The 19,362-nt window shown below is 51.8% G+C and overlaps 7 protein-coding genes across 7 annotated transcripts; 5 read left to right on the forward strand and 2 right to left on the reverse strand.

The window, feature by feature from the left end:
- Positions 1–1,187: 1,187 nt before the first annotated feature.
- Positions 1,188–3,701, forward strand: BO80DRAFT_82961 (DEAD/DEAH box helicase). Its single transcript, XM_025724828.1, has 2 exons — positions 1,188–1,625; positions 1,696–3,701. Exons 1-2 carry the CDS (start codon positions 1,420–1,422, stop codon positions 3,545–3,547), a joined length of 2,058 nt encoding a protein of 685 aa, XP_025580188.1. The 5' UTR covers positions 1,188–1,419; the 3' UTR covers positions 3,548–3,701.
- BO80DRAFT_82966 (uncharacterized protein) lies at positions 3,526–4,607 on the forward strand. The gene has a single exon (XM_025724829.1). It carries the CDS (start codon positions 3,855–3,857, stop codon positions 4,416–4,418), a length of 564 nt encoding a protein of 187 aa, XP_025580189.1. The 5' UTR covers positions 3,526–3,854; the 3' UTR covers positions 4,419–4,607.
- Positions 4,608–5,198: 591 nt separating this feature from the next.
- BO80DRAFT_460917 (putative INO80 chromatin remodeling complex (Ies1)) lies at positions 5,199–8,200 on the forward strand (the record flags this gene model as incomplete). The annotated part of the gene is made up of 4 exons (XM_025722419.1): positions 5,199–5,952; positions 6,026–6,565; positions 6,626–6,679; positions 6,735–8,200. Exons 1-4 carry the CDS (start codon positions 5,529–5,531, stop codon positions 8,198–8,200), a joined length of 2,484 nt encoding a protein of 827 aa, XP_025580190.1. The 5' UTR covers positions 5,199–5,528.
- Positions 8,201–9,069: 869 nt separating this feature from the next.
- On the reverse strand, positions 9,070–11,763 carry BO80DRAFT_460918 (uncharacterized protein; the record flags this gene model as incomplete). The annotated part of the gene is made up of 4 exons (XM_025722420.1): positions 11,616–11,763; positions 11,259–11,564; positions 10,732–11,018; positions 9,070–10,683 (listed from the first exon to the last, which is right to left on the reverse strand). Exons 1-4 carry the CDS (start codon positions 11,755–11,757, stop codon positions 9,070–9,072), a joined length of 2,349 nt encoding a protein of 782 aa, XP_025580191.1. The 5' UTR covers positions 11,758–11,763.
- A 1,652-nt stretch (positions 11,764–13,415) lies between these two features.
- BO80DRAFT_83051 (uncharacterized protein) lies at positions 13,416–13,845 on the reverse strand. The gene has a single exon (XM_025724830.1). It carries the CDS (start codon positions 13,730–13,732, stop codon positions 13,499–13,501), a length of 234 nt encoding a protein of 77 aa, XP_025580192.1. The 5' UTR covers positions 13,733–13,845; the 3' UTR covers positions 13,416–13,498.
- Positions 13,846–14,401: 556 nt separating this feature from the next.
- On the forward strand, positions 14,402–15,752 carry BO80DRAFT_83053 (INSIG family protein). The gene is made up of 2 exons (XM_025724831.1): positions 14,402–15,262; positions 15,326–15,752. Exons 1-2 carry the CDS (start codon positions 14,579–14,581, stop codon positions 15,677–15,679), a joined length of 1,038 nt encoding a protein of 345 aa, XP_025580193.1. The 5' UTR covers positions 14,402–14,578; the 3' UTR covers positions 15,680–15,752.
- A 716-nt stretch (positions 15,753–16,468) lies between these two features.
- Positions 16,469–19,256, forward strand: BO80DRAFT_421069 (phosphoribosylaminoimidazolecarboxamide formyltransferase/IMP cyclohydrolase). The gene is made up of 5 exons (XM_025718517.1): positions 16,469–16,608; positions 16,761–16,806; positions 16,988–17,114; positions 17,196–18,681; positions 18,734–19,256. Exons 2-5 carry the CDS (start codon positions 16,788–16,790, stop codon positions 18,887–18,889), a joined length of 1,788 nt encoding a protein of 595 aa, XP_025580194.1. The 5' UTR covers positions 16,469–16,608; positions 16,761–16,787; the 3' UTR covers positions 18,890–19,256.
- The last annotated feature ends 106 nt before the right edge of the window (positions 19,257–19,362 follow it).

The following is a 19,362-nucleotide window of genomic DNA, read 5'->3' on the forward strand; positions in this document are numbered from 1 at the left end:
ATAGGCCATGACCAACATATACCCATTTTAATTGGGGCTTGGAAAATGCATAATGATGCTGTGATCACGTCAATCCCAATGGGAAACTCTCTATGCAGTACTAGTACAGCATCTGCTGATACTAGATCATGATGTAAGGAGAATGGGCGCATTGGTTTTTTTGTTGGTTTACTTGTACCTACTATGTAGTGTACGTTCTAACACCTAGTAGAACGGTTGCCTGCAAAATCCTGGAAATTAGTTCTGACCATGTTCATTGAGAACAAGTACGGAGTAGACAGGTGTACGGAGTACTCTGTAGTTAGATGTGGCGAGGAGGCGCTTGGCTTGAAAGGGCAAGGGCACGTGATCATGACAGTATCTACGGTTAGTCGGCAGCCTGAGGCAAAGAACAGAATTTTATTAGACCTCGTCAGATTGGCTCAAACGGGATCAACTGGTGAACAAGCCGCTGTGACTACCAAAGATAGTATAGAATGTGGGATCTCCGCCATCAACCCTAGCACCGTGCAACTTCTCATCTTCCACTACTGTGATCTATATGCCGGACCTACAGCCGCATGGCATCCAATCTGGAGCAGAAATTTTCAGAGGGAAACTGCAAACGAAATTTTCGTGGATTAACAAGCTTTACCCTGTGGACAGTGAGGAAGGTAGCAGGTCAGTAAACGGAGTGCAACAGGGCAAAATAGACAGGGCCCAGCCCATCACCATCCGGCAACACCAGACCGCGCCGCCACTCTGTTTCGTTTAGCCTTTTTTATTTTTTTTTTTTTTACCCTTTTTTTTCCTCCCTCGCTGGCTGGCTTGCCCTCCTGCTGCTTCCCTTCGCTTCTTTTTACACGCTGAACCTTTTTTTCTCACCCGGCCGTTCCCAATAATCCCATCGACGGGCTGCCAATAAGCAAGCAAAACCTTCCCAGCGTGCAGGCCTGCCAACCACTGCCAGTGCATTATTCCTTTAGGTAGTTTTCGTAGTCATCCATCCTTCTTTGCCTCTCCTCCCCGTTCTCCGTCCCACAAACCTTCTTCCTCTTCCTACTTCTTTTCTTCCATCCTCTCTAAACCTCCCCTCCTAATTCAGTCTGGTTTCAATTTTTTTCTCCAATATCTCCACATCATATCCTATTCTCTTCCCCTCCCCCCCTTTTTTCTTCTTTCTTTCTACACCGTAATAGAGGATTAGATCTGGGAGATCGCCTTGTTCTTCTTTTAGTATTTCTCCCCAAGGTCTTTCTTTACCCTTTCCTCTTTTTCGCACTGTGTCACTCTTCGCACCAATTTGATCCCCTCTGTATTGCCACTCGATAGAGACACGGGGACTTTTCACTTCACTTCTTTCCTTTTGTCCTGTACAGAAGAAAAGAAAATTTCCAGTGTTGAACAATCGTCGATAACGTCTTCTGAAATACCGCAAATATGGCCGACAGCTTGAAGATGGGAAACCTTTCCCTCAACGAGTCTCAACACGCTCCTGCCCCTGCTCCCTCGACGGGTCGCGCCGCTTACATCCCTCCTCATCTTCGCCAACGCCAGGTTGGTGGAAACATGGACGGTGCTGCCCCTGCTCCCGCTCCTGCTGCCGGTGTCCCTGCCGGTCCTGGTAACTCCTGGGGTGGTCCTAGGTATGTGGTTTTCCTACCAGCCGTGTATCTCCCACGTTGTATACAGTGGCTAACTGGCTTCGTTCTTAAGAGGCGGTCCCCGTGGTGGCAACTGGGCTAACGCCAACGCCCCTGATTTCAGCCCTCGCGGTCCCAATGGTAACACTAGCTGGAGCCCTCAAGAAGCTCAACGTCGACCTTTTAACCCAAATGCTTACGGAAACCCAGGTCACGGAGGCTCCTACGGAGGAGGTGGCAGTGGTGGTGGTTCTGCCCGAGGCTCTGGAGACGGCCAGTGGCGTGACGGCAAGCATATCCCCGGTCCCGCCAATGCCCGTCTGGAACGCGAACTGTTCGGTGTTCCCAACGATCCCACCAAGCAGAATACCGGTATCAACTTCGCCAACTACGACGACATCCCCGTTGAAGCTTCTGGTCAGGATGTCCCCGAGCCGGTTAACGCTTTCACCAACCCCCCCTTGGATGACCACCTTATCGAAAACATCCGCCTCGCCCACTATCAGACTCCCACGCCCGTTCAGAAATACTCGATCCCGATTGTCATGAACGGTCGCGATTTGATGGCTTGCGCCCAGACCGGTTCCGGAAAGACTGGTGGTTTCCTGTTCCCTATCTTGTCTCAGGCTTACCAGAACGGTCCCTCTCCTGCTCCTGCCCAGGCCTCCGGTCAGTTCGGCTACGGTCGCCAGCGCAAGGCGTACCCGACTTCCCTCATTTTGGCCCCCACCCGTGAGCTTGTCTCCCAGATCTTTGATGAAGCTCGCAAGTTCGCCTATCGCTCCTGGGTTCGCCCTTGCGTTGTGTACGGTGGTGCCGATATCGGCTCTCAGCTCCGTCAGATCGAGCGTGGCTGTGATCTGTTGGTCGCTACCCCCGGTCGTCTTGTCGATCTTATTGAGCGTGGTCGCATCTCTCTGGTCAACATCAAGTACCTGATTCTTGACGAGGCTGATCGCATGTTGGACATGGGTTTCGAGCCCCAGATCCGCCGCATTGTGGAGGGCGAGGATATGCCCCACGTGAACGACCGCCAGACCCTCATGTTTTCCGCCACTTTCCCTCGGGACATCCAGATGCTGGCTCGTGACTTCTTGAAGGATTACGTCTTCCTGTCGGTTGGCCGTGTGGGTTCTACTTCCGAGAACATTACTCAGAAGGTTGAATACGTTGAGGACCACGACAAGCGCTCTGTCCTGCTGGATATCCTCCACACTCACGGCACCAGTGGTCTGACCCTCATCTTCGTCGAGACCAAGCGTATGGCCGACTCCCTTTCGGACTTCCTCCTCAACCAGCGTTTCCCTGCCACCGCCATTCACGGTGACCGTACCCAGCGCGAGCGTGAGCGTGCTCTGGAAATGTTCCGTTCCGGCCGCTGCCCGATCCTTGTTGCCACCGCCGTTGCTGCTCGTGGTCTCGATATCCCCAACGTTACTCACGTCATCAACTACGACCTGCCTACTGATATTGACGACTATGTTCACCGTATTGGTCGTACCGGTCGTGCCGGTAACACCGGTATTGCCACTGCTTTCTTCAACCGTGGCAACCGGGGTGTCGTCCGCGACCTGATTGACCTTCTGAAGGAGGCTCACCAGGAGGTCCCCTCGTTCCTCGAGAGCATTGCTCGTGAGGGTAGCGGCTACGGTGGTCGTGGTGGCCGCGGTGGCCGTGGCCGTGGTACGAATGCCACCCGCGACATGCGTCGTATGGGCGGTGGCATGGGCGGCGCTCCTTCCTTTGGCGGCAGCGGCGGCAGCAGCTACGGTGCCCCTGGCGGCAGCTACGGCGGTAGCGGTGGCAGCTACGGCGGTCCTCCCTCTTACGGAGGCAGCGGTGGCTATGGCGGCGGCGGTGGCGGTAGCTACGGTGGTAGCTACGGCAACCCGTCTGGCCCTACCGGACCTTCTTCCTGGTGGTAAATCACTCGCTACTAGGACCTAGAGGTTGTGGTCTGTGACGAGGCCGTCGGGTTTGATTGGCTCCTTTTTCTTCACTTGCCTCTCCTTTGACGGATACGATCAGAACGAGCCCTGAGTTTTCTTTTTCTTCCTCTATTCCTATTGTTTCTCAGGACCGGCTTTGTCATGACCGCCACGACGTTATCTTAGATACGCTCTAAGGATCTCTTTTTCCCTTTGCTTTCTTTTTCTATGTGCAGGTGTTTTTTCTGCTGAGCATTTTGCCAATGTCGTCTATTTATTGCCTTGTTTTTAGACATGGGTTTCGATGTGGTCCGATCTCCTTATCTCGCTGCTCCTGGTTATACCCGTTTATAATCGTGAGCATTCGGGTCGGCATTGCATGGATATCATAGAATGCGTTGTCTTTCTCCTGCGACCGCTTCATCAGATACCCTTTTTGTTCTCAGGCGGCCATGCGGAGATCCGCTTGAACGACGCGTGCCGAGCGGGGGTGCCGGCTTTTCGTGTTCAGAAAAGTGCTTTTTATGATTTTTCCCTGCTTGGTGCCAGGCAGCTGCATCGACCGTGTCTCGCGAATAGATTTCTTACAGTTTCGGTTTCTCATGGCGGGTTGTCTCTATTCCTTTTCATCTTCCATCCGTGTTTTTGTTTCGTGCTTCGCTTGAGAACCTGCTTTCTTCTCCGGGCTGTGTCACTTTTCTTCGGCTGGGGATGGTATCTCTGGGCTGGGCATTGGCACCGTGCGGAAGAGGCATCAAGGTCTCAGGGAAACCATGCGTTTCGCCATGGGGCCAGGTTTCTTCGGCGGGCATTGGTCTCTATGCACGGTATCAAGGAACGCTGGTGCACAAAATGGGAATGGGGGTGATAGAGATGGGATTCTTCTTTGCATTGTGTATGGCGTTGGCTTGAGCTGCTGTGTCCACAAAAATGTTCTCTGCACTGGGGTCCGTGGAGGCCGACTTTGAGTGGGATCTTCTTTCTGGTTCATATCTCGGATCCGTGGAGGATGGGAAGCTGCTTTGCTGGCGCTTGTTTGTGGGTATCATCGTCTCTTGTCAGTAGCAGTTTGGGCTCAACGGAAAATGCCGAAGACGGCTCTGCTTACGAGACCACGAGTCTCAAAGAGAAGGGAGCTAGCTATTCTCTGTTCAACTCAAAAAGTTTGAAGCTCGTTTATGTGTAATTGAAATGATGACCAACTGTATGTTTGGAACGTACTCCTGTAGAAGTGGTTGATCAATGCCTAAAACCACATCCAGTCTCCACACAATGCTGTCGTACTGTTTCCTGTCACACCCCTGACCAACCTCTCTGATTTGTTTCTACTAAGTACGGAGTAGATTCGGCCAGCCCGGCTCAACTCTTCTGCCGGCCCAGTGAGTAGCGATGGTGAAGCCTTGTCTTTTTGCATGGTAGTCTAAGCTGAACAGGACAGGTTGGCTTGCTGCCTATTGATAACGTCCGTACGTAATCAAACGTCTAGAATTCCTTTATTTTCAAATTTCTCTGTTTAGATATATGTGGAGAGGGCCGGGATCAAATTACATGACAAGATAGGAACCGGGGCCCGGAATGGTGCTATAGTTACAAGGCTAACTTAGTCACTCCCGCCCACGATCGGAGATCAAAGCCAAGGGAGTGAGCGCAGAAAGTCACGGATCGTCCAGGATCACGTTGCCTGCCACCCTCCCAATTTCTTCCATTTCTCTTCATCTTCCGTCCGCGTCAATCTTCCCCAGCTCTCTTTACTCATCCCTCTTTAGTCTTTCCCCATCCCCTCCACACCCACTCTCGCCCCGTTCAACTATTGGACCGTCCATAAGCTATCGATTCCATAAGTCGTCTCCTTCCCCTTGCGCGACTTCCGCTCCCAGAGCACGCGGACAACGAAAACCCCACGTTGCGGTCTGGGAAGCTCCAGACTACCGCATTGTTATAGAGAGACATTGGGTCCTAGAATTGCGCGACACCCGAGATGGCCGAAGTTGAAACTGCCGCCGCAGACGAGTCGTTTGCGCAATCCGAGCCTCAAGATGAGCAGCAAACTCACAACATGACGGTCGGTATCAGACGCCAGGCGAATGGCACCATCGGATCGGTCTACTCGGGTAACAAAATTCGGCATCTCAAGAAAGAAGATGGCATTCCGTTGTGGCGCAAAGACATCCAATATCAGTTCCTCAAGCTCGTCTTCGAGGACCAAACCAAGGTCTTCACTCGTTGGCCTGATGGAGAGAAGAACCTAGACTTCGCGGACATTTATATCGATGCTATGGCGAGGAGTAGCAAGACGAGCAAGATCCTGAAGGACAAACTTCAGAACGATAAGCAGGCAGCTATCAGCATGGCCATGGTTTGTTTGCTGGTCAACTTCGGAAGGATGAATACCACCCTCAATTGTATGTCCTCCTTTCTACTTTACACTGTCTATCTACCTTCCCATTCTTGCATTGTTAACTGATGACAATCTAGTCTTCCCTGAGATGCGTGCACAGCTGCGAACCTATCACTCCATCCCTTCGCTACAAGCCCACCAAGACCCGAATGCCTACAAGCAACTGCAAGACGCACCTCGTCTCAAATCGATCCTCAAGGGTGCATCAGAAGATGTGGACCAGCCGAATACTTTGGAGAGAATCAAGCGCCATGCAATTCCCCGCACGAACCCGGTCAACTTGATCTTTGTTCTAGCCCAATATGCCCCAAAGGTGTCTGAAATGCACTTCTTCCCTCCTCGCGACTTTTTCGACCTTGTTATGCGGGGCACATTGAGCAGTCAAAGTCGTGCCAAAGCCTTCCTCTGGTTGATGTGGTGGTACCTCGAGAGTGACTTTAGCCCCGAAGCCGCACTCAATAATCCGTTTGGCCCTGGTTTGGATGGTGAAGGGACCGGGGGCTTGCCCATCAAGGTACCTCAATTTGAAAGTCTCACCGAAGAACAGGCGAATGAAGAGAACGTTGATACTCAGTCTGAGATTGACTATGGAGAGGCTAAACGCCTGGAACGTAAACGTCAGTCGCTTGCATCTTTCCTCGGGTTGTGTCTGCGCAATCACTAACCCCGATCCACAGGTATCTTGGAGGAAGATGAGCCCATTCCCAGGGTGACCAAGCGTTCCAAGAAAGGTCTCTCTACCCTTGTCCAATCCGTCACCCTATATCCACTGACATTTCTCCGTAGGCCTGCCAGACTTCGGCTACGATGAAGACGGTTCGGGGGATATTTCGGGCAAGTTCATCCCATCAAGAATTCAGACTTTCGAAGCTACTAATGAGTTTAATCTAGGTCGAGGTGATGGTCGCGGCTCTACTATGTCCACCCCATTGCATCCCTCATCCAAGCGGTATCCGCAGGATGATGAGGATGATTATCAGACTCCCGGTCAGTCTGCTCGGTCTCGGTATAAGAGACCCAAACGAGAGTCTTCTCTCAACCGTTCTGTTGGTCAGCAGCGTCTCATCTTAAAAACCAAGATGGAAAACACACCTGACGCTGCTTCTCCAGCTCCTCCAGGCTCTGGTCATCCAATCCTAAATCGGTTCGTCGCAGAACCCTCCTTACCGCAGCAATCCTCCGCTCGCCGTCCACGGCCCCTTACACAGCATCAGTTGGCTGTAGAGCAGAATCGACGACAGCGTATTGAATATCTTCTAGCCAAGCGGAAGAGCGAAGCATATCGTATTTTACGTGCGAAGCGAGAGAGCGAAATTCCAATCGTCCGCCACGGTCGTTTGCTGTCCACTCTGCCCGATGACTACGATACGGACGATGAGGAGAACTCGTGGGGAAAGGGTGGGCTCATTCCAAAGCCGGACGAAGAAGAGGACTTCGGTGAATGCGCCAGCTACTACCTGTCTGTCATCCGCAAGGCTGCTAGGCGCCTGGATCGATGGGATTATGACGATGCCAACGGTCCGAAGCGTGACCGTAAGAAGGAAAGGGAACAGCGTCAGAAGGCAAGGCAAATTAGATTGGCTATGGAAAACTCCGCAGATCTTGCTGGACGCGCCCCGTCTTCGGCCCGTAGCAGAGCCCGCGCTGCACGCAATGCTAAGCGCAAGCTTGCGGGGGCGGCATCTGGTACAGCAGCAGATCTCAAGGAGCAAGGCGCGTCGACGTCGTCTCGTGCTAAAGCTAACCGGAGTCGTACCCAACGCGATGCCGAGGGTGCAGAGACGGCCACTCCTGGTGTCACTAAGGATGGCCTCGACGTGCCGTCCCGAGACCAGGAACTTTCGCCGATGCCTGGCTCGGCCCAGCTGGGTGATGAGGACGGAGACCTCGAAGCTGAGGAAGGCCTCGATGATATTGACCGGGAAATCTTAGGCGAGGGAAGTGGAGAAGAGGACGTTGGTCCGACTCGAAAAGCTCGTACCTCTCACCCAGCCGAAGTTGGCTACGAGGACAGCTTTATCGGCGAGGAGGCCGAGGCGCTGTCTTCTGATGAGAATGACGAAGAGGCCGATGATGATGACCTTGAAGAAGGAGAAGGAGACGTCGACGGAGATGACAACTCCTCCACCTTGGAAGGCGGAAACGGGTATGCTGCCAGTGATATCTCGTCTGTCGCTGGGGATGCCGCTGAGCCCGCTGGAGGCGCGACGGCCCGACGAGGGGAGATCAAAGATGAGACTATGGAAGATTAGTGGACCATAGTATTGAGGTCTGCTTTATGTTGATGCAATTACTTCTTCGGCTGTATCCATTTCCTATGTTTCTTTTCATATGACTAATTTGGCCTATCTATTTATCTTGACATCGCCTTGATAATGTCTCTTTCCTTTCTTCGTTCCTCTCTCGCTCTAGCTTGACACTACACTTATGCTATGTTATTTCTGCAATCACTCAGATCTCGGTATTATGTCTATACGAAAGACAGGCGGGACAAGGATATCCCCACTTCTCTCGCATCTATCCCAACGGTCATCCCATTAATTGCTTCATAGCCGCAATCATCCGCGGGGTCCACTCTCATGAAATATGAGCTGTCCAATTACATCGATCGAATATTTCGCCCTAGGCCGATGCGAACCACAGTAATGATGGAATGGATATGATTTTGGGAAATATCCAGCATAACCCCCCTATTTCCAAGATAATTCTCTTCTTATTTCTAGCCAGTCACCCATGATAGATCTTTCATACTGTACAATAAAATCAATCCAAGAATCAGGCTCGATCCACAAACATCCACAGTACGTTTACGGGTTTTAACTGACACGGCCATCGGATAGTTCTGGGGACTGACTGTGATATCGTTAACAAGGCGGATAATATCTCTACTCCTGCTTACAGGTTTGAATGGGCGTTGCTGATTCTAAGACCTTTTTTCCTTCCGGATCGTGTTTCTGGTCTGCTATCTGTAGATTGTGGATGTGAGCTAGATACCCTTGCGTATAAATGCCATAAGTTGATATATGTCCGCATATCGATTAGGATGAATTATAGATAGGAGCATAGCGCCCGGAACGATCCCATCATCAACTACTAGCTGGCTAGATTCTAATGTGCCGAATTACATCGTATGTCGAATCAGACTCGACATATCTCGAAGAACGTAAATCTGACCGGAAAGATCCGTTACATCACAGAACATCCGAACAAGATGCATTCGCCGCTTGCCCAATCGACTAGCTTCAGCATCGGGATCATTGAGCATCTCTACAGCCAGTCGCTCTAGGGCATGATTCAAACATTTGCGCTCATATTGAGCTAGATCGAAGAGCACCGCCTGTTTTGTACCGTCGTCTGTCCCGGTGAATTCGGGAAAGTGAATCGAGTTCAGATTTCCCTCCTCATGGTCGCGCACCCAGGAGCCAATGTCGTTGTACATGCGGCACATGGCCGCGAGGTTACGACATGCTGCGGCGGCGAAGTACTTGGTGGTTGTGTTGTGAAAGCAGTCCTCGGTGGTAGTCCTTGGTGTCAGGGTGGCTCCGATCATACAGGAGAGGAAGGCGAAACACATAGGGGCGGCGATATGATCAGCGGAGGTGGAGTAGACCCAGCGGAAATAGATGCTGGTGGCAGAGGTAAGCCTTTTACTTTGCTTGAGTTCAATTTCAAACTGCGAGTTATCTGCCACCTGCTTCGCGTGTGCAAGAAGATAGATCCTGAGCTCCTGCTCGAGTGTCTTGCGATCGTTCGAACTTGCAGATTGAAAGGCCGGATTCTCGAGGATCGACTGAACGCAACGGGTTAGCTTATCGATATAGTCCTGATACTGGGAGTGTTTTATATGGTCGCCGTTGATATCGGTGCAATGCTCCAAGCCATTTGAGTAATTGGGCACCGCTGCTGCCACGGTTTCAACTAGGTGGTGAAGGTCCTCCGTGTGATATTTGAAAGCAGGTCCCGCTACAGCCTCCATGAACTCGTCGATTTGGTAGGTCCTGAAGGATAACACCATCATCTCATACAAGAGCGATGCGGAAGCATACGTTCGTGTCCGGTTGTTGCAGCTGGTCCAGGTGAATGGGATGATCATTGAATAGGTTCCACCGTGGGCATCTTGCCGGGGAGGTATAGCAAGGTCTATGTGCTCCAAGAGGGGCTGGAAGAGCATGGCCTCGAGCAATGATGCGCGAAGTTCCCATTCAGGCAGAGACTTGAAGAGAGGGGTCTGACGGAATAGCGTCAAGCGTCCATCCATCCGTGCAGGTGTACTCTCGCTCCAAAAGCTCAGTCCCACGGGTCTTTCAGCTCGGATACTTTGAACCGACTTCCGAGCGGCCAGGATGTACGCCTCCGTGATGGACAAAGACCCATAGCTGACCTTGTCAGACCAAATACAACTGCCAGGATTACTACCACTAGATGCAAGAAACTCCAGGCCGCGCTCGATGGCGGCTTGCAATGGGTGGCGGAGGTTGTCAAAAAAGCAGAGACGCCGAGCCTCAGCAAGGAGCAGAATGGCATACGCAGTCTCATCCACAGATTTATTCCAGGATCCATTCGCTTCCTGGTCTGGTAAGGGTCTCAAGCAGGTCTGAAAAAGAGTCACTGCTACCTTTGACAAGAATGGCGGATCGAACACACCCGGCAACTTATGCTGATCCACCAAGGCCAATAGGTCGACTAGGGCTTCAACGTATGGCACCGACGAATAGAGGTGACTTGTATTTTGTATCTGCTGGTTAGCCTGATGGCTAAACGATGTCAACAAGGAGTTACTCACCCACTTATCCTTGGTCTCATCATCAGCACGCCATTTCCTGTCGCACAGAAAGGTAACAATCTTCACGATCTGGGAGGAGTATAAGAGGACGTCTGGCTGTCGAAGTAAAGCAGCTAGCGCATTGCAGTTGGCGCTAAAACTTGCATCCCTCTCACCAGGGTAAACGTGGAAATGAGTCGCTGCTTCGAACACCTCAATAAGCCGCCGAGGTTTGATGGGGTGCCCTAGCATATTCAATGTTGTGATCACCTTGGCCGTATTATCGACATCGGGTTCAATATCGGCAGCTGTTGCTCGGCATCAGTCCTTGCAACTGGAGGAACGTGACAACGCAGTACTCTACCTAGTCCGATTCTCACGGTGAAGAACCGTCTGAGGGCCATTCTGGTCCCCCTGCTATCCCTCAAACGTGCAATCTGTATATCTCAGGCGAGACTCGTGGAAAACGAAATCCAGGGCACTGGCTATCTTACTTAGAATGGCTAGAAGCAGCATAACGTATGAAGACTGTATTCCACAATACTGACACTCGAATAGCACGTTACTGTTGACTAAGTTTCGTTTTTGATTCTGCAGCATATCGACCGCATCGCTGCACCGTTTCTGGTTGATCCACAGGAGATCGACCTCAAGGGCCTCATGAATCCTAACAGCTCTTGTAAAGCATAGACAAACATGCTCGGTTATAGTTGGTGGCTCCATCGGTGTCTGACTATGATAGCTCATAAGATCATATAAGTCCAAGTCGGTCGTCTGGGCCTGGTGTCCTAATGCAGGTTGCTGCTCGAAATCGAAACACGGAGTGATACCTTCGGGCAAGTCCGCATTCAAGTCTGTTGCACAAGTAAGTGCTTGTTTTCATATATGAAGGAGCATTTGCTGACCGCCGCGGCAAGGAATAGCTGCACCAGGTCCAAATATATCAACACAGTCGAGCGTATCAAAGCCAAGGAGCACCGCTTCGCTATCATGAATCTGGGCTTCGCTCTCTGCCTCGACGATCATGTTGCTCTCAGCTGGGTGCATTTCTGAGAGACCGGTATGGTCCTTTTCGTGGCTGATGCCTTCTCGAAAGCTCAAGTAACCGTATTGTAGGTTCTTTACCAAGCAGCGCTGGCAGCCCTGAGGCTCATCGGTACATTTCAGCTTTACTGGCTATGAGCGGCTGGAGAGTAGGACTTGCGGGCATACAGGTGCAGTGTCTCCCACACCTTACTTTTTCGGCAATTTGTACAGGCAGCATTGTATTTGCTTTTCGGCTTGGCGAAGGGAGGAGTTGTCAGTTCGGAAGCATACGATTCCCTCGCGTCCTTGGATCGTTTTAGCGTGCAGAACATTTGATCGCTGTTTGTTCTGACCCCAGTGTAGTATGGCAGGCTTTCCGGGGAACACTGTGCCGATGGGCGAGGTAAAGAAAAGAATGTAGCAGGGCATGCTTCCCTAAACACCGCAGACGAGATGGGGTCAATATACTGAAAGGTTGCCATGTCCGTATCTTATGAGGCTCCACTTGTCCGAGGGGCAGGGGCTTATCACGGCCACTGTTGTGAGCATGTGCTCATTTGCGCTCACTTCTCAGTGCCCAGGCACCAAGGGCCTAGTGCATATGCTTCGTCGGTTGACTTTGAAACCAAGGTCAAGGCTAAGGCTGACGGAGGCGAGAGGGAAAGGTACCCGCGTGGCTTGATAACAGGTTGATCTACTCCGTCATCCGCGCCAGCTTGCTATGCATGATCCATTTGTTTGGTGCCAAACCGCACTGCGACCTATCAGGCCCGGCATGCATCTAACCACCGAGTAGGGCCGACAGAGCCTCGCGACGTGAGATTTCATTTTAGACTGAATCAGCGACTTGAATCAAGCCGAGACCTGGGTGCCTTGTTTTGCATGCGTCTATCCAGCCTCTTGCACATCCCATGTGAAGCACGAGGTGCCTGACAACCAAAATACATTGACCAGGGTGGTAATGGGTAATGGACCATGAGCCCCAGTAATAAGGCATGGTTGGGGATAGCTATAAAGAGAGACAACTCTATGGTAGAGCAAAGAGTGGCAGTCACACCAACCTTCCCATGCAGCCAAAGTCAGAGACAAATGTTTGCTGGTGTGTTTGCTGGTGCCACGCATCAGTAACCCCTGGTGAAATGGATACATGGGTCCTAGCAATCCACTGTACCTAGACCGTTATTTCTTTATAAGCCCTGCAGCTTTCCGCAGAAAGCTGTTATACATAATAGACCTTTTCCGCTACAGAGTCGTCATGCAGTGCACTGTTACCAATGTAATAGACTATTTCGCTCTTACCAACCGGCTTTCAGGCCGATAATAGGCTAAGGCCCCATTAAGCACTGATTTCATCTAGACTTAAGCTTCTTTCAGCGGTGTCATGCCGCCCTGATAATCGGCTCGGTTATTCTTCTGTGTTACTTACTATAGTACTAGTAGGGTTGTCGGGTATGCGTTAAAGGACAGGAGTTGCCAGTTACCAGACATGAGATCACGGGTTCCAATATTGACAGTGCCTGCTCCCGGTGCTGAATGACTTATGTTGACTCTAAGCAGATGCGGGATGGCCATAGCAGTTGAGGGGGCGGCACGCATCTATGACGAGTTAATCGAAGGGTCGAATATCAAACTTCGTTTATTCACCAAAGAAGGTGTCGATCGCGGAAAAAATGACCAAGCTCAGCCGCAGCACGACATCCCGCGAGAAGTGCATTTTAAGCTGCTTGAATACCGGGGGTGGCCGTGTTCTGAGGTTGGGAAGTTACGCTGACGCACGTCTCAATGAAGTACACAATTTCATGAGGGCATCGAGGTAAATGAGCAAGATGGGTGGGATGAAGTGACAGATGTGAGATGAACATGGATTTCTTTGAAGCTGAGCTGGCTTCTCTGCACCAATGGTTAGCAGGCATAACACCGTCGATTTTCTCCGACACGGTCTCATGTATATCATGTGCCAAAGACGCAAGGGCGCCGAGGGACGCCTTTGGACCATTAGATCAGGTTAAGTTACTGGAGCGCTTGCCCGCTTTGTTTCTTGGGAAAGAGAGGGTATCGTTGACTTTGCGCGCTCTGTGGATGTTGTGTAATCAGAAAGGCACATATGCAGCAGCCAGCTGACTCTCATCGTCATGATCGGTTGGGGTTTGGGAAGCTTTGGCAGGTGGTTTGTGGCGGCGGCTGGAGTTGAGGGAGCTCAGACATTTGCATGTGATCGCCGATGACTGGCTCCTGGTTACGGAGTACGGCTTCCCCCAACATTCCTCCAGCCTTTCTTGCTTCCTCACTGTTTCCAGTTGATTCAGGGCTCCGCCTCAATAGGACTCACTACATCGTTATTTATTCATACCTCATAGGGGGCGCGTACCCCCATCACTGGACAGCCATTGCCATTCCCTCGGTGGTCCCTCATTCTTTCCCCTCAGTGTGCCTTCATTGCCGATCCGCCACACATCTTGCACCCCCAGTCACGGAGTACTGCCAGTAGCGCTCCACTAGGCCGCTAGAACGAACAGATCTGCCTCCAGCCTCTCCGTTATTATTATTTGGCCCGTCTGTGTGCTTGCAGCCCCGACACGCTCTGGCCTTTCTTTTCTCCTTTTGTCTTTCCCCACCTCGGGCACGCTCCTCTCACACAGACAGGACAATTGTTCGAAAGGAGTCCACCTACCGATATTTAACCGCGGGTGGGCTGACGGCTAACCTTGCTGGAGCCGGTGGATCACGATATCTGGTGACTGTGTTGATTAGAAGGAGATTTTCCACATCTACCACCTACTTCACGCCTCTCGTTGCACCTCCCATAGAACCCCCGGATTTCCGATTGCAGCACCTGCCTGTCATGTCTGACGACCCTACGATCCTTCGCCCACGTCCGCGACGTGTGTTCGACCTTACGCCTGAAGAGCCCTCTACCCCTGCGGAACCGGCCAACCCGGACCTGCTCGCCCCCAAAGATGGCGGTTCTGCCAGTGTGAGCCGCAATGCCTCGATTATGAACTTGACCTCTTCGACGCTGTACGGTATATACTCTCCAACAGCCTTCGAAAGCTCCCGGGACGACTCTAGTCCTTGGGGGACGGAAGCCCGCACACCCCAGCCAGGAAGCCCGAGGATCCAGCCTGAAGCTCCCGCGCCAGGAAAACTTCAGCGGACGCGGTCACGTCTCAGTCACGGTCTGTTTCGTGGCGTTATCCTTCCGCAGGCGTTGAAGAGCGCCTTTTTGTTCGGCTTTGGCATTGTTTATGGAGTCATCACAATTCATCTGCATGAGAATCACTGGATCACCCCGGTGAAGTTGGAAAACACACACTACTACGGATCATGGCAATACCTCGCCTTCTGGGGTGTGGCTGGCATCGCTTTGGGAAACATTCTGCCGTGGTTTGACCAGTTTGGGGGCCAAATAATTGATAACTCCAAGCAGACAAGCAGGCCCAGCGATCAGGAGGCTGCGGATCGTACTGTATCGTGGGTTGCAGTGGTTCGCAGTGTTGGTGCATTTGTGGGCATTGCGTTTGCCATGGTAAGTAGAACATCAGCAGTCAAGGTTCTTGTATTTTCACTAACCATCCTTCGTGTTCTACAGCGCCGGCTTCCCTGGGAATCCACTACTCAAGCATCGGTGACTCTCGCACTCGTCAACCCCGTGCTATGGTATCTCATCGACCGTACCCGAACCGGATTTTTCTTGTCAACTATGGTTGGATTGGCTGGGATGGGAATCATATTGGGACTCAAGCCTGACTTGATCCCATCTGCAGAAACTTCCACTCCTACAGCACCCATCTCGAACATCACCGGATGGGATCACGGACTTGCGGTTGAGATGTCTCAGGAAAGCATTGCAGTACGGACTTGGGTTGCCAGTGTGCTTTTCTGCGCATGCGTCTGCTTTGGAAACATTGGCCGGCAGCTTGCCCCAGAGTCGCTGAAAAAGTGACGCGACATCAAGGCGGTTCACTTCTTATTCCACATTTTAATAGCATCGGGAACTTTGTATACCCCAATACCCCTCCACTTTTTAATTCAGGAATTTCGTCTCCTTCCTGTACTTGCAGTTTTGGCTCGGGCCCGACGGGTCTGTACTAGATAGACGATCCGTTATGCCTAAAGACCATGGCGACAAATGACGAAAGGTTGACTACGAGCTTCGACCACGCGATCCATGTTCTAAGATAGAATTTGATGATAGAGATTGTAGAATCAATCATTGCAGTCCCTTCCACCGAACTCGTAGAGTTCAAGTCAGACACTGCACCCAAGATCGACACTCTGCCAAGGGCAGTTTCTCTCCATTCTGTATGACGATTTCCGTACTTCATCGGCTAATCAGACCCAAGAGGGAAAGAGTATCCTCGCAGGAACGCTTTTTGAAGAATGTTGTATTTTGCGTTGTTCATGTGAAAGAAAAGAAAAAAGAAAATGGAGCGGACGCGGCAAAGAGAAGGTTTTGTAGTGGATGATGGGTGGCCTGTGCGTAGGTCAGGTGACTACACGTGATGCATTCACGGCTTTATACACTAATGATTAAGCGAGGAAGGCATAAGCTGTCTGCGATAACGCTAAGCCCTCTGGGGTCAAGCAGCGGCCGTCATGGACCCAATGGTTCTCACCCACGGGTTCGAGCTACGACAGCAAGCGGTTAGTAATCGATAGCACCCTGGTCACCCGCCAGGTCCGAAAGCGGCGAAGGACCCCGCGGCGGGACATGGAGGAGAAATTGAGGGAACTTCAGTGACCAGCGTGTTTGATCGATCGGTAGCAGTCATCAATCTTTCTCCCATTGTGCTGTCTGCAGTTCAGACAGTGATACCTCGATCTTGGAGGCCACTGACCATCTTTCCTCCCTCAGCGTCCTTCAACTTTCAGGTACGTTTGCCTCTTCGTTTTGCTCTTGCTGTTGCTCCTGCTCTGTGTGCGGAGCTTCCAATCGATCGTCCCGAGGGGTTGTGGGGGGGGTTTTAATCGACCTGAACAATTTTTCCCTCGTCATCACTCCTGACTCTCCTTCTCTGCTCTAGTGATCTCTTCACTGTCGGTATCTCAGGATGTCTCAACAAAAGTCTGGTAAGTCAATTGATTATATCCATCTCCTGTCTGGTGCATTTATTTCCCTGATTGGGAACTTCCCAAGGCCTGTCAAGTAGTGGGCTTGGTCCGATACCTGTCCCCACAATTTGGCATTTCTGTTACTTGTGAGAATCCAGAGTATCCGGGGCTGACGTCCAAACTCATATACAACCTACAGCCATCCTCTCCGTCTACGATAAGACTGGACTGCTTGACCTGGCCAAAGGCCTTGTCAAGCACAATGTCCGGCTGCTTGCCTCTGGTGGTACCGCGAGATTGATTCGGGAGGCGGGGTTCCCCGTTGAGTGAGTCACCATATTGTTATGGTCATGACTGGGATTAAGCTTCCCTTGGTCTCCCAAGACCTCAAACTGATGGTCGATCAGAGATGTCTCCGCCATCACCCATGCCCCGGAGATGCTCGGTGGCCGTGTCAAGACCCTTCACCCCGCCGTCCACGGTGGTATCCTTGCTCGTGACATCGAGTCTGACGAGAAGGATCTGGCCGACCAGAACATTGCCAAGGTGGACTACGTGGTCTGCAACCTGTACCCCTTCAAGGAGACCGTCAACAAGGTGAATGTCACCATTGAGGAAGCTGTTGAGGAGATCGATATTGGCGGAGTGACCCTCCTTCGTGCTGCTGCCAAGAACCACTCCCGCGTTACCATCCTCTCGGACCCCCAGGACTACCCTGAATTCCTCAAGGAGCTGGAAGCCGGTGAGATCACCGACGTCAGCCGGAAGTCCTACGCTCTCAAGGCTTTCGAGCACACCGCAGACTATGATACTGCCATCTCGGGCTTCTTCCGTAAGCAGTATGCGGGCAACGGCGAGAAGTACATGGCTCTGCGCTACGGCACCAATCCCCACCAGAAGCCGGCTTCCGCCTTTACGACGGAAGGCAAGCTTCCCTTCAAGGCCCTGAACGGTGCCCCTGGCTACGTCAACCTGCTTGACGCTCTCAACGCCTGGGCTCTTGTCAAGGAACTCAAGCAAGCGCTGGGCCTCCCCGCTGCGGCCAGCTTCAAGCACGTGTCTCCGGCCGGTGCTGCCGTGGGCGTGCCCTTGAGCGAGAAGGAGCGTAAGGTCTACATGGTCGATGACATTGCTGGTATCGAGTCTTCCGGTCTGGCTCAGGCCTATGCTCGTGCCCGTGGTGCCGATCGTATGTCCAGCTTCGGTGACATTCTCGCTCTGAGTGACGTCGTCGATGTTCCCACCGCTAAGATCGTCTCCCGCGAGGTCTCTGATGGTGTTATCGCTGCCGGCTACACCCCTGAAGCTCTGGAGATCCTGAAGAAGAAGAAGGGAGGCAAGTACCTTGTGCTCCAGATGGATGAGAACTATGTGCCTGCTGCCGAGGAAACCCGTACTCTGTACGGTGTCCAGCTCACTCAGCACCGCAACGACATTGTGATCAGCCCTCAGAAGACTTTCAACACGATCATTACTCCCAAGGACTTGAAGGGCCTGCCCGAGGCTGCTCTGCGGGATCTCACCGTGGCTACTATTGCCCTAAAGTACACTCAGTCGAACTCTGTGTGCTATGCTTTGAATGGTCAGGTTATCGGTCTGGGTGCCGGCCAACAGAGCCGTATCCACTGCACCCGCCTGGCTGGTGACAAGGCAGACAACTGGTGGATGCGCTTCCACGATCGTGTGCTCAACATCAAGTGGAAGCAGGGCACCAAGCGTCCTGATAAGAGCAATGCCATTGACCTGCTCTGCTCCGGTCAGACTCCTCGCACCGAGGCCGAAAAGGTCGAGTACGAGCGTGTCTTCGAGGAAGTCCCCGCTCCGTTCACCCAGGAAGAGCGCGACTCATGGCTCCAGAAGTTGGGCGAAGTTGCTGTCTCCTCGGATGCTTTCGTACGTACACTTCCCATACCATGTGTGATAAACACTGACCTCTATTACGCAGTTCCCCTTCATTGATAACGTCTTCCGTGCCGCCCGCTCCGGTGTCAAGTACATCGCCGCCCCCAGCGGTAGCCAGAACGACAGTGCTGTCTTCGAGACTTCTGAGAAGCTTGGCATTGTGTTCGTCGAGCAGGGCACTCGTTTGTTCCACCACTAAGCAATATATTCTCCTGTTCAGTGGTTTGAGTTCATGTTAAGGCTATTCGCATCATGATGCTTCTGTCTTCCTCACGACATTATACCTATACCTTTCACAAAAGGAGATAGGCCTGTAGTAGCGATATCCCAAATTAAAAGTGACTTCAAAATACTTCGATGGTTAGTTCAGCGGTGGGAAACCACGTTGCGAGGCATAAGCGGGACCTCACAATATGCCATAAAAATCTCGTCGAGTTCATCATCCAGTGGCATTGTCATACGTGTGGTGCAAGCTGGGAAAAAAAATACCCAGATTGTTAGCCTAAACTCACGTAGACTAACCATACACTACAACACTATCGTGAGGCCTAGTTATTTAGATAGTGATACCGTGATATTTTTTTGGCCTCTATAGGACATTCCAAGTCCATCAGTAGCTAGCATATCTATGTGGTATGAGTGCTTGGCTCGCTAATCAATCGTCAAACATTA

The sequence above is a fragment of the Aspergillus ibericus genome, assembly GCF_003184845.1.
Source record: "Aspergillus ibericus CBS 121593 unplaced genomic scaffold BO80scaffold_2, whole genome shotgun sequence".
In the NCBI taxonomy this organism is placed as follows: domain Eukaryota; kingdom Fungi; phylum Ascomycota; class Eurotiomycetes; order Eurotiales; family Aspergillaceae; genus Aspergillus; species Aspergillus ibericus.

Bases quoted from the DNA above. Each gene is read 5' to 3' on its own strand.
- BO80DRAFT_82961 (XM_025724828.1), top strand. From the start codon at position 1,420: ATGGCCGACAGCTTGAAGATGGGAAACCTTTCCCTCAACGAGTCTCAA. The intron at 1,626-1,695 runs GTATGTGGTTTT...TTCGTTCTTAAG, and splicing joins AACTCCTGGGGTGGTCCTAG to AGGCGGTCCCCGTGGTGGCA.
- BO80DRAFT_82966 (XM_025724829.1), top strand. From the start codon at position 3,855: ATGTGGTCCGATCTCCTTATCTCGCTGCTCCTGGTTATACCCGTTTAT.
- BO80DRAFT_83051 (XM_025724830.1), bottom strand. From the start codon at position 13,732: ATGGTCCAAAGGCGTCCCTCGGCGCCCTTGCGTCTTTGGCACATGATA.
- BO80DRAFT_83053 (XM_025724831.1), top strand. From the start codon at position 14,579: ATGTCTGACGACCCTACGATCCTTCGCCCACGTCCGCGACGTGTGTTC. The intron at 15,263-15,325 runs GTAAGTAGAACA...CGTGTTCTACAG, and splicing joins TGGGCATTGCGTTTGCCATG to CGCCGGCTTCCCTGGGAATC.
- BO80DRAFT_421069 (XM_025718517.1), top strand. The intron at 17,115-17,195 runs GTGAGTCACCAT...ATGGTCGATCAG, and splicing joins GAGGCGGGGTTCCCCGTTGA to AGATGTCTCCGCCATCACCC. The intron at 18,682-18,733 runs GTACGTACACTT...TCTATTACGCAG, and splicing joins CTGTCTCCTCGGATGCTTTC to TTCCCCTTCATTGATAACGT.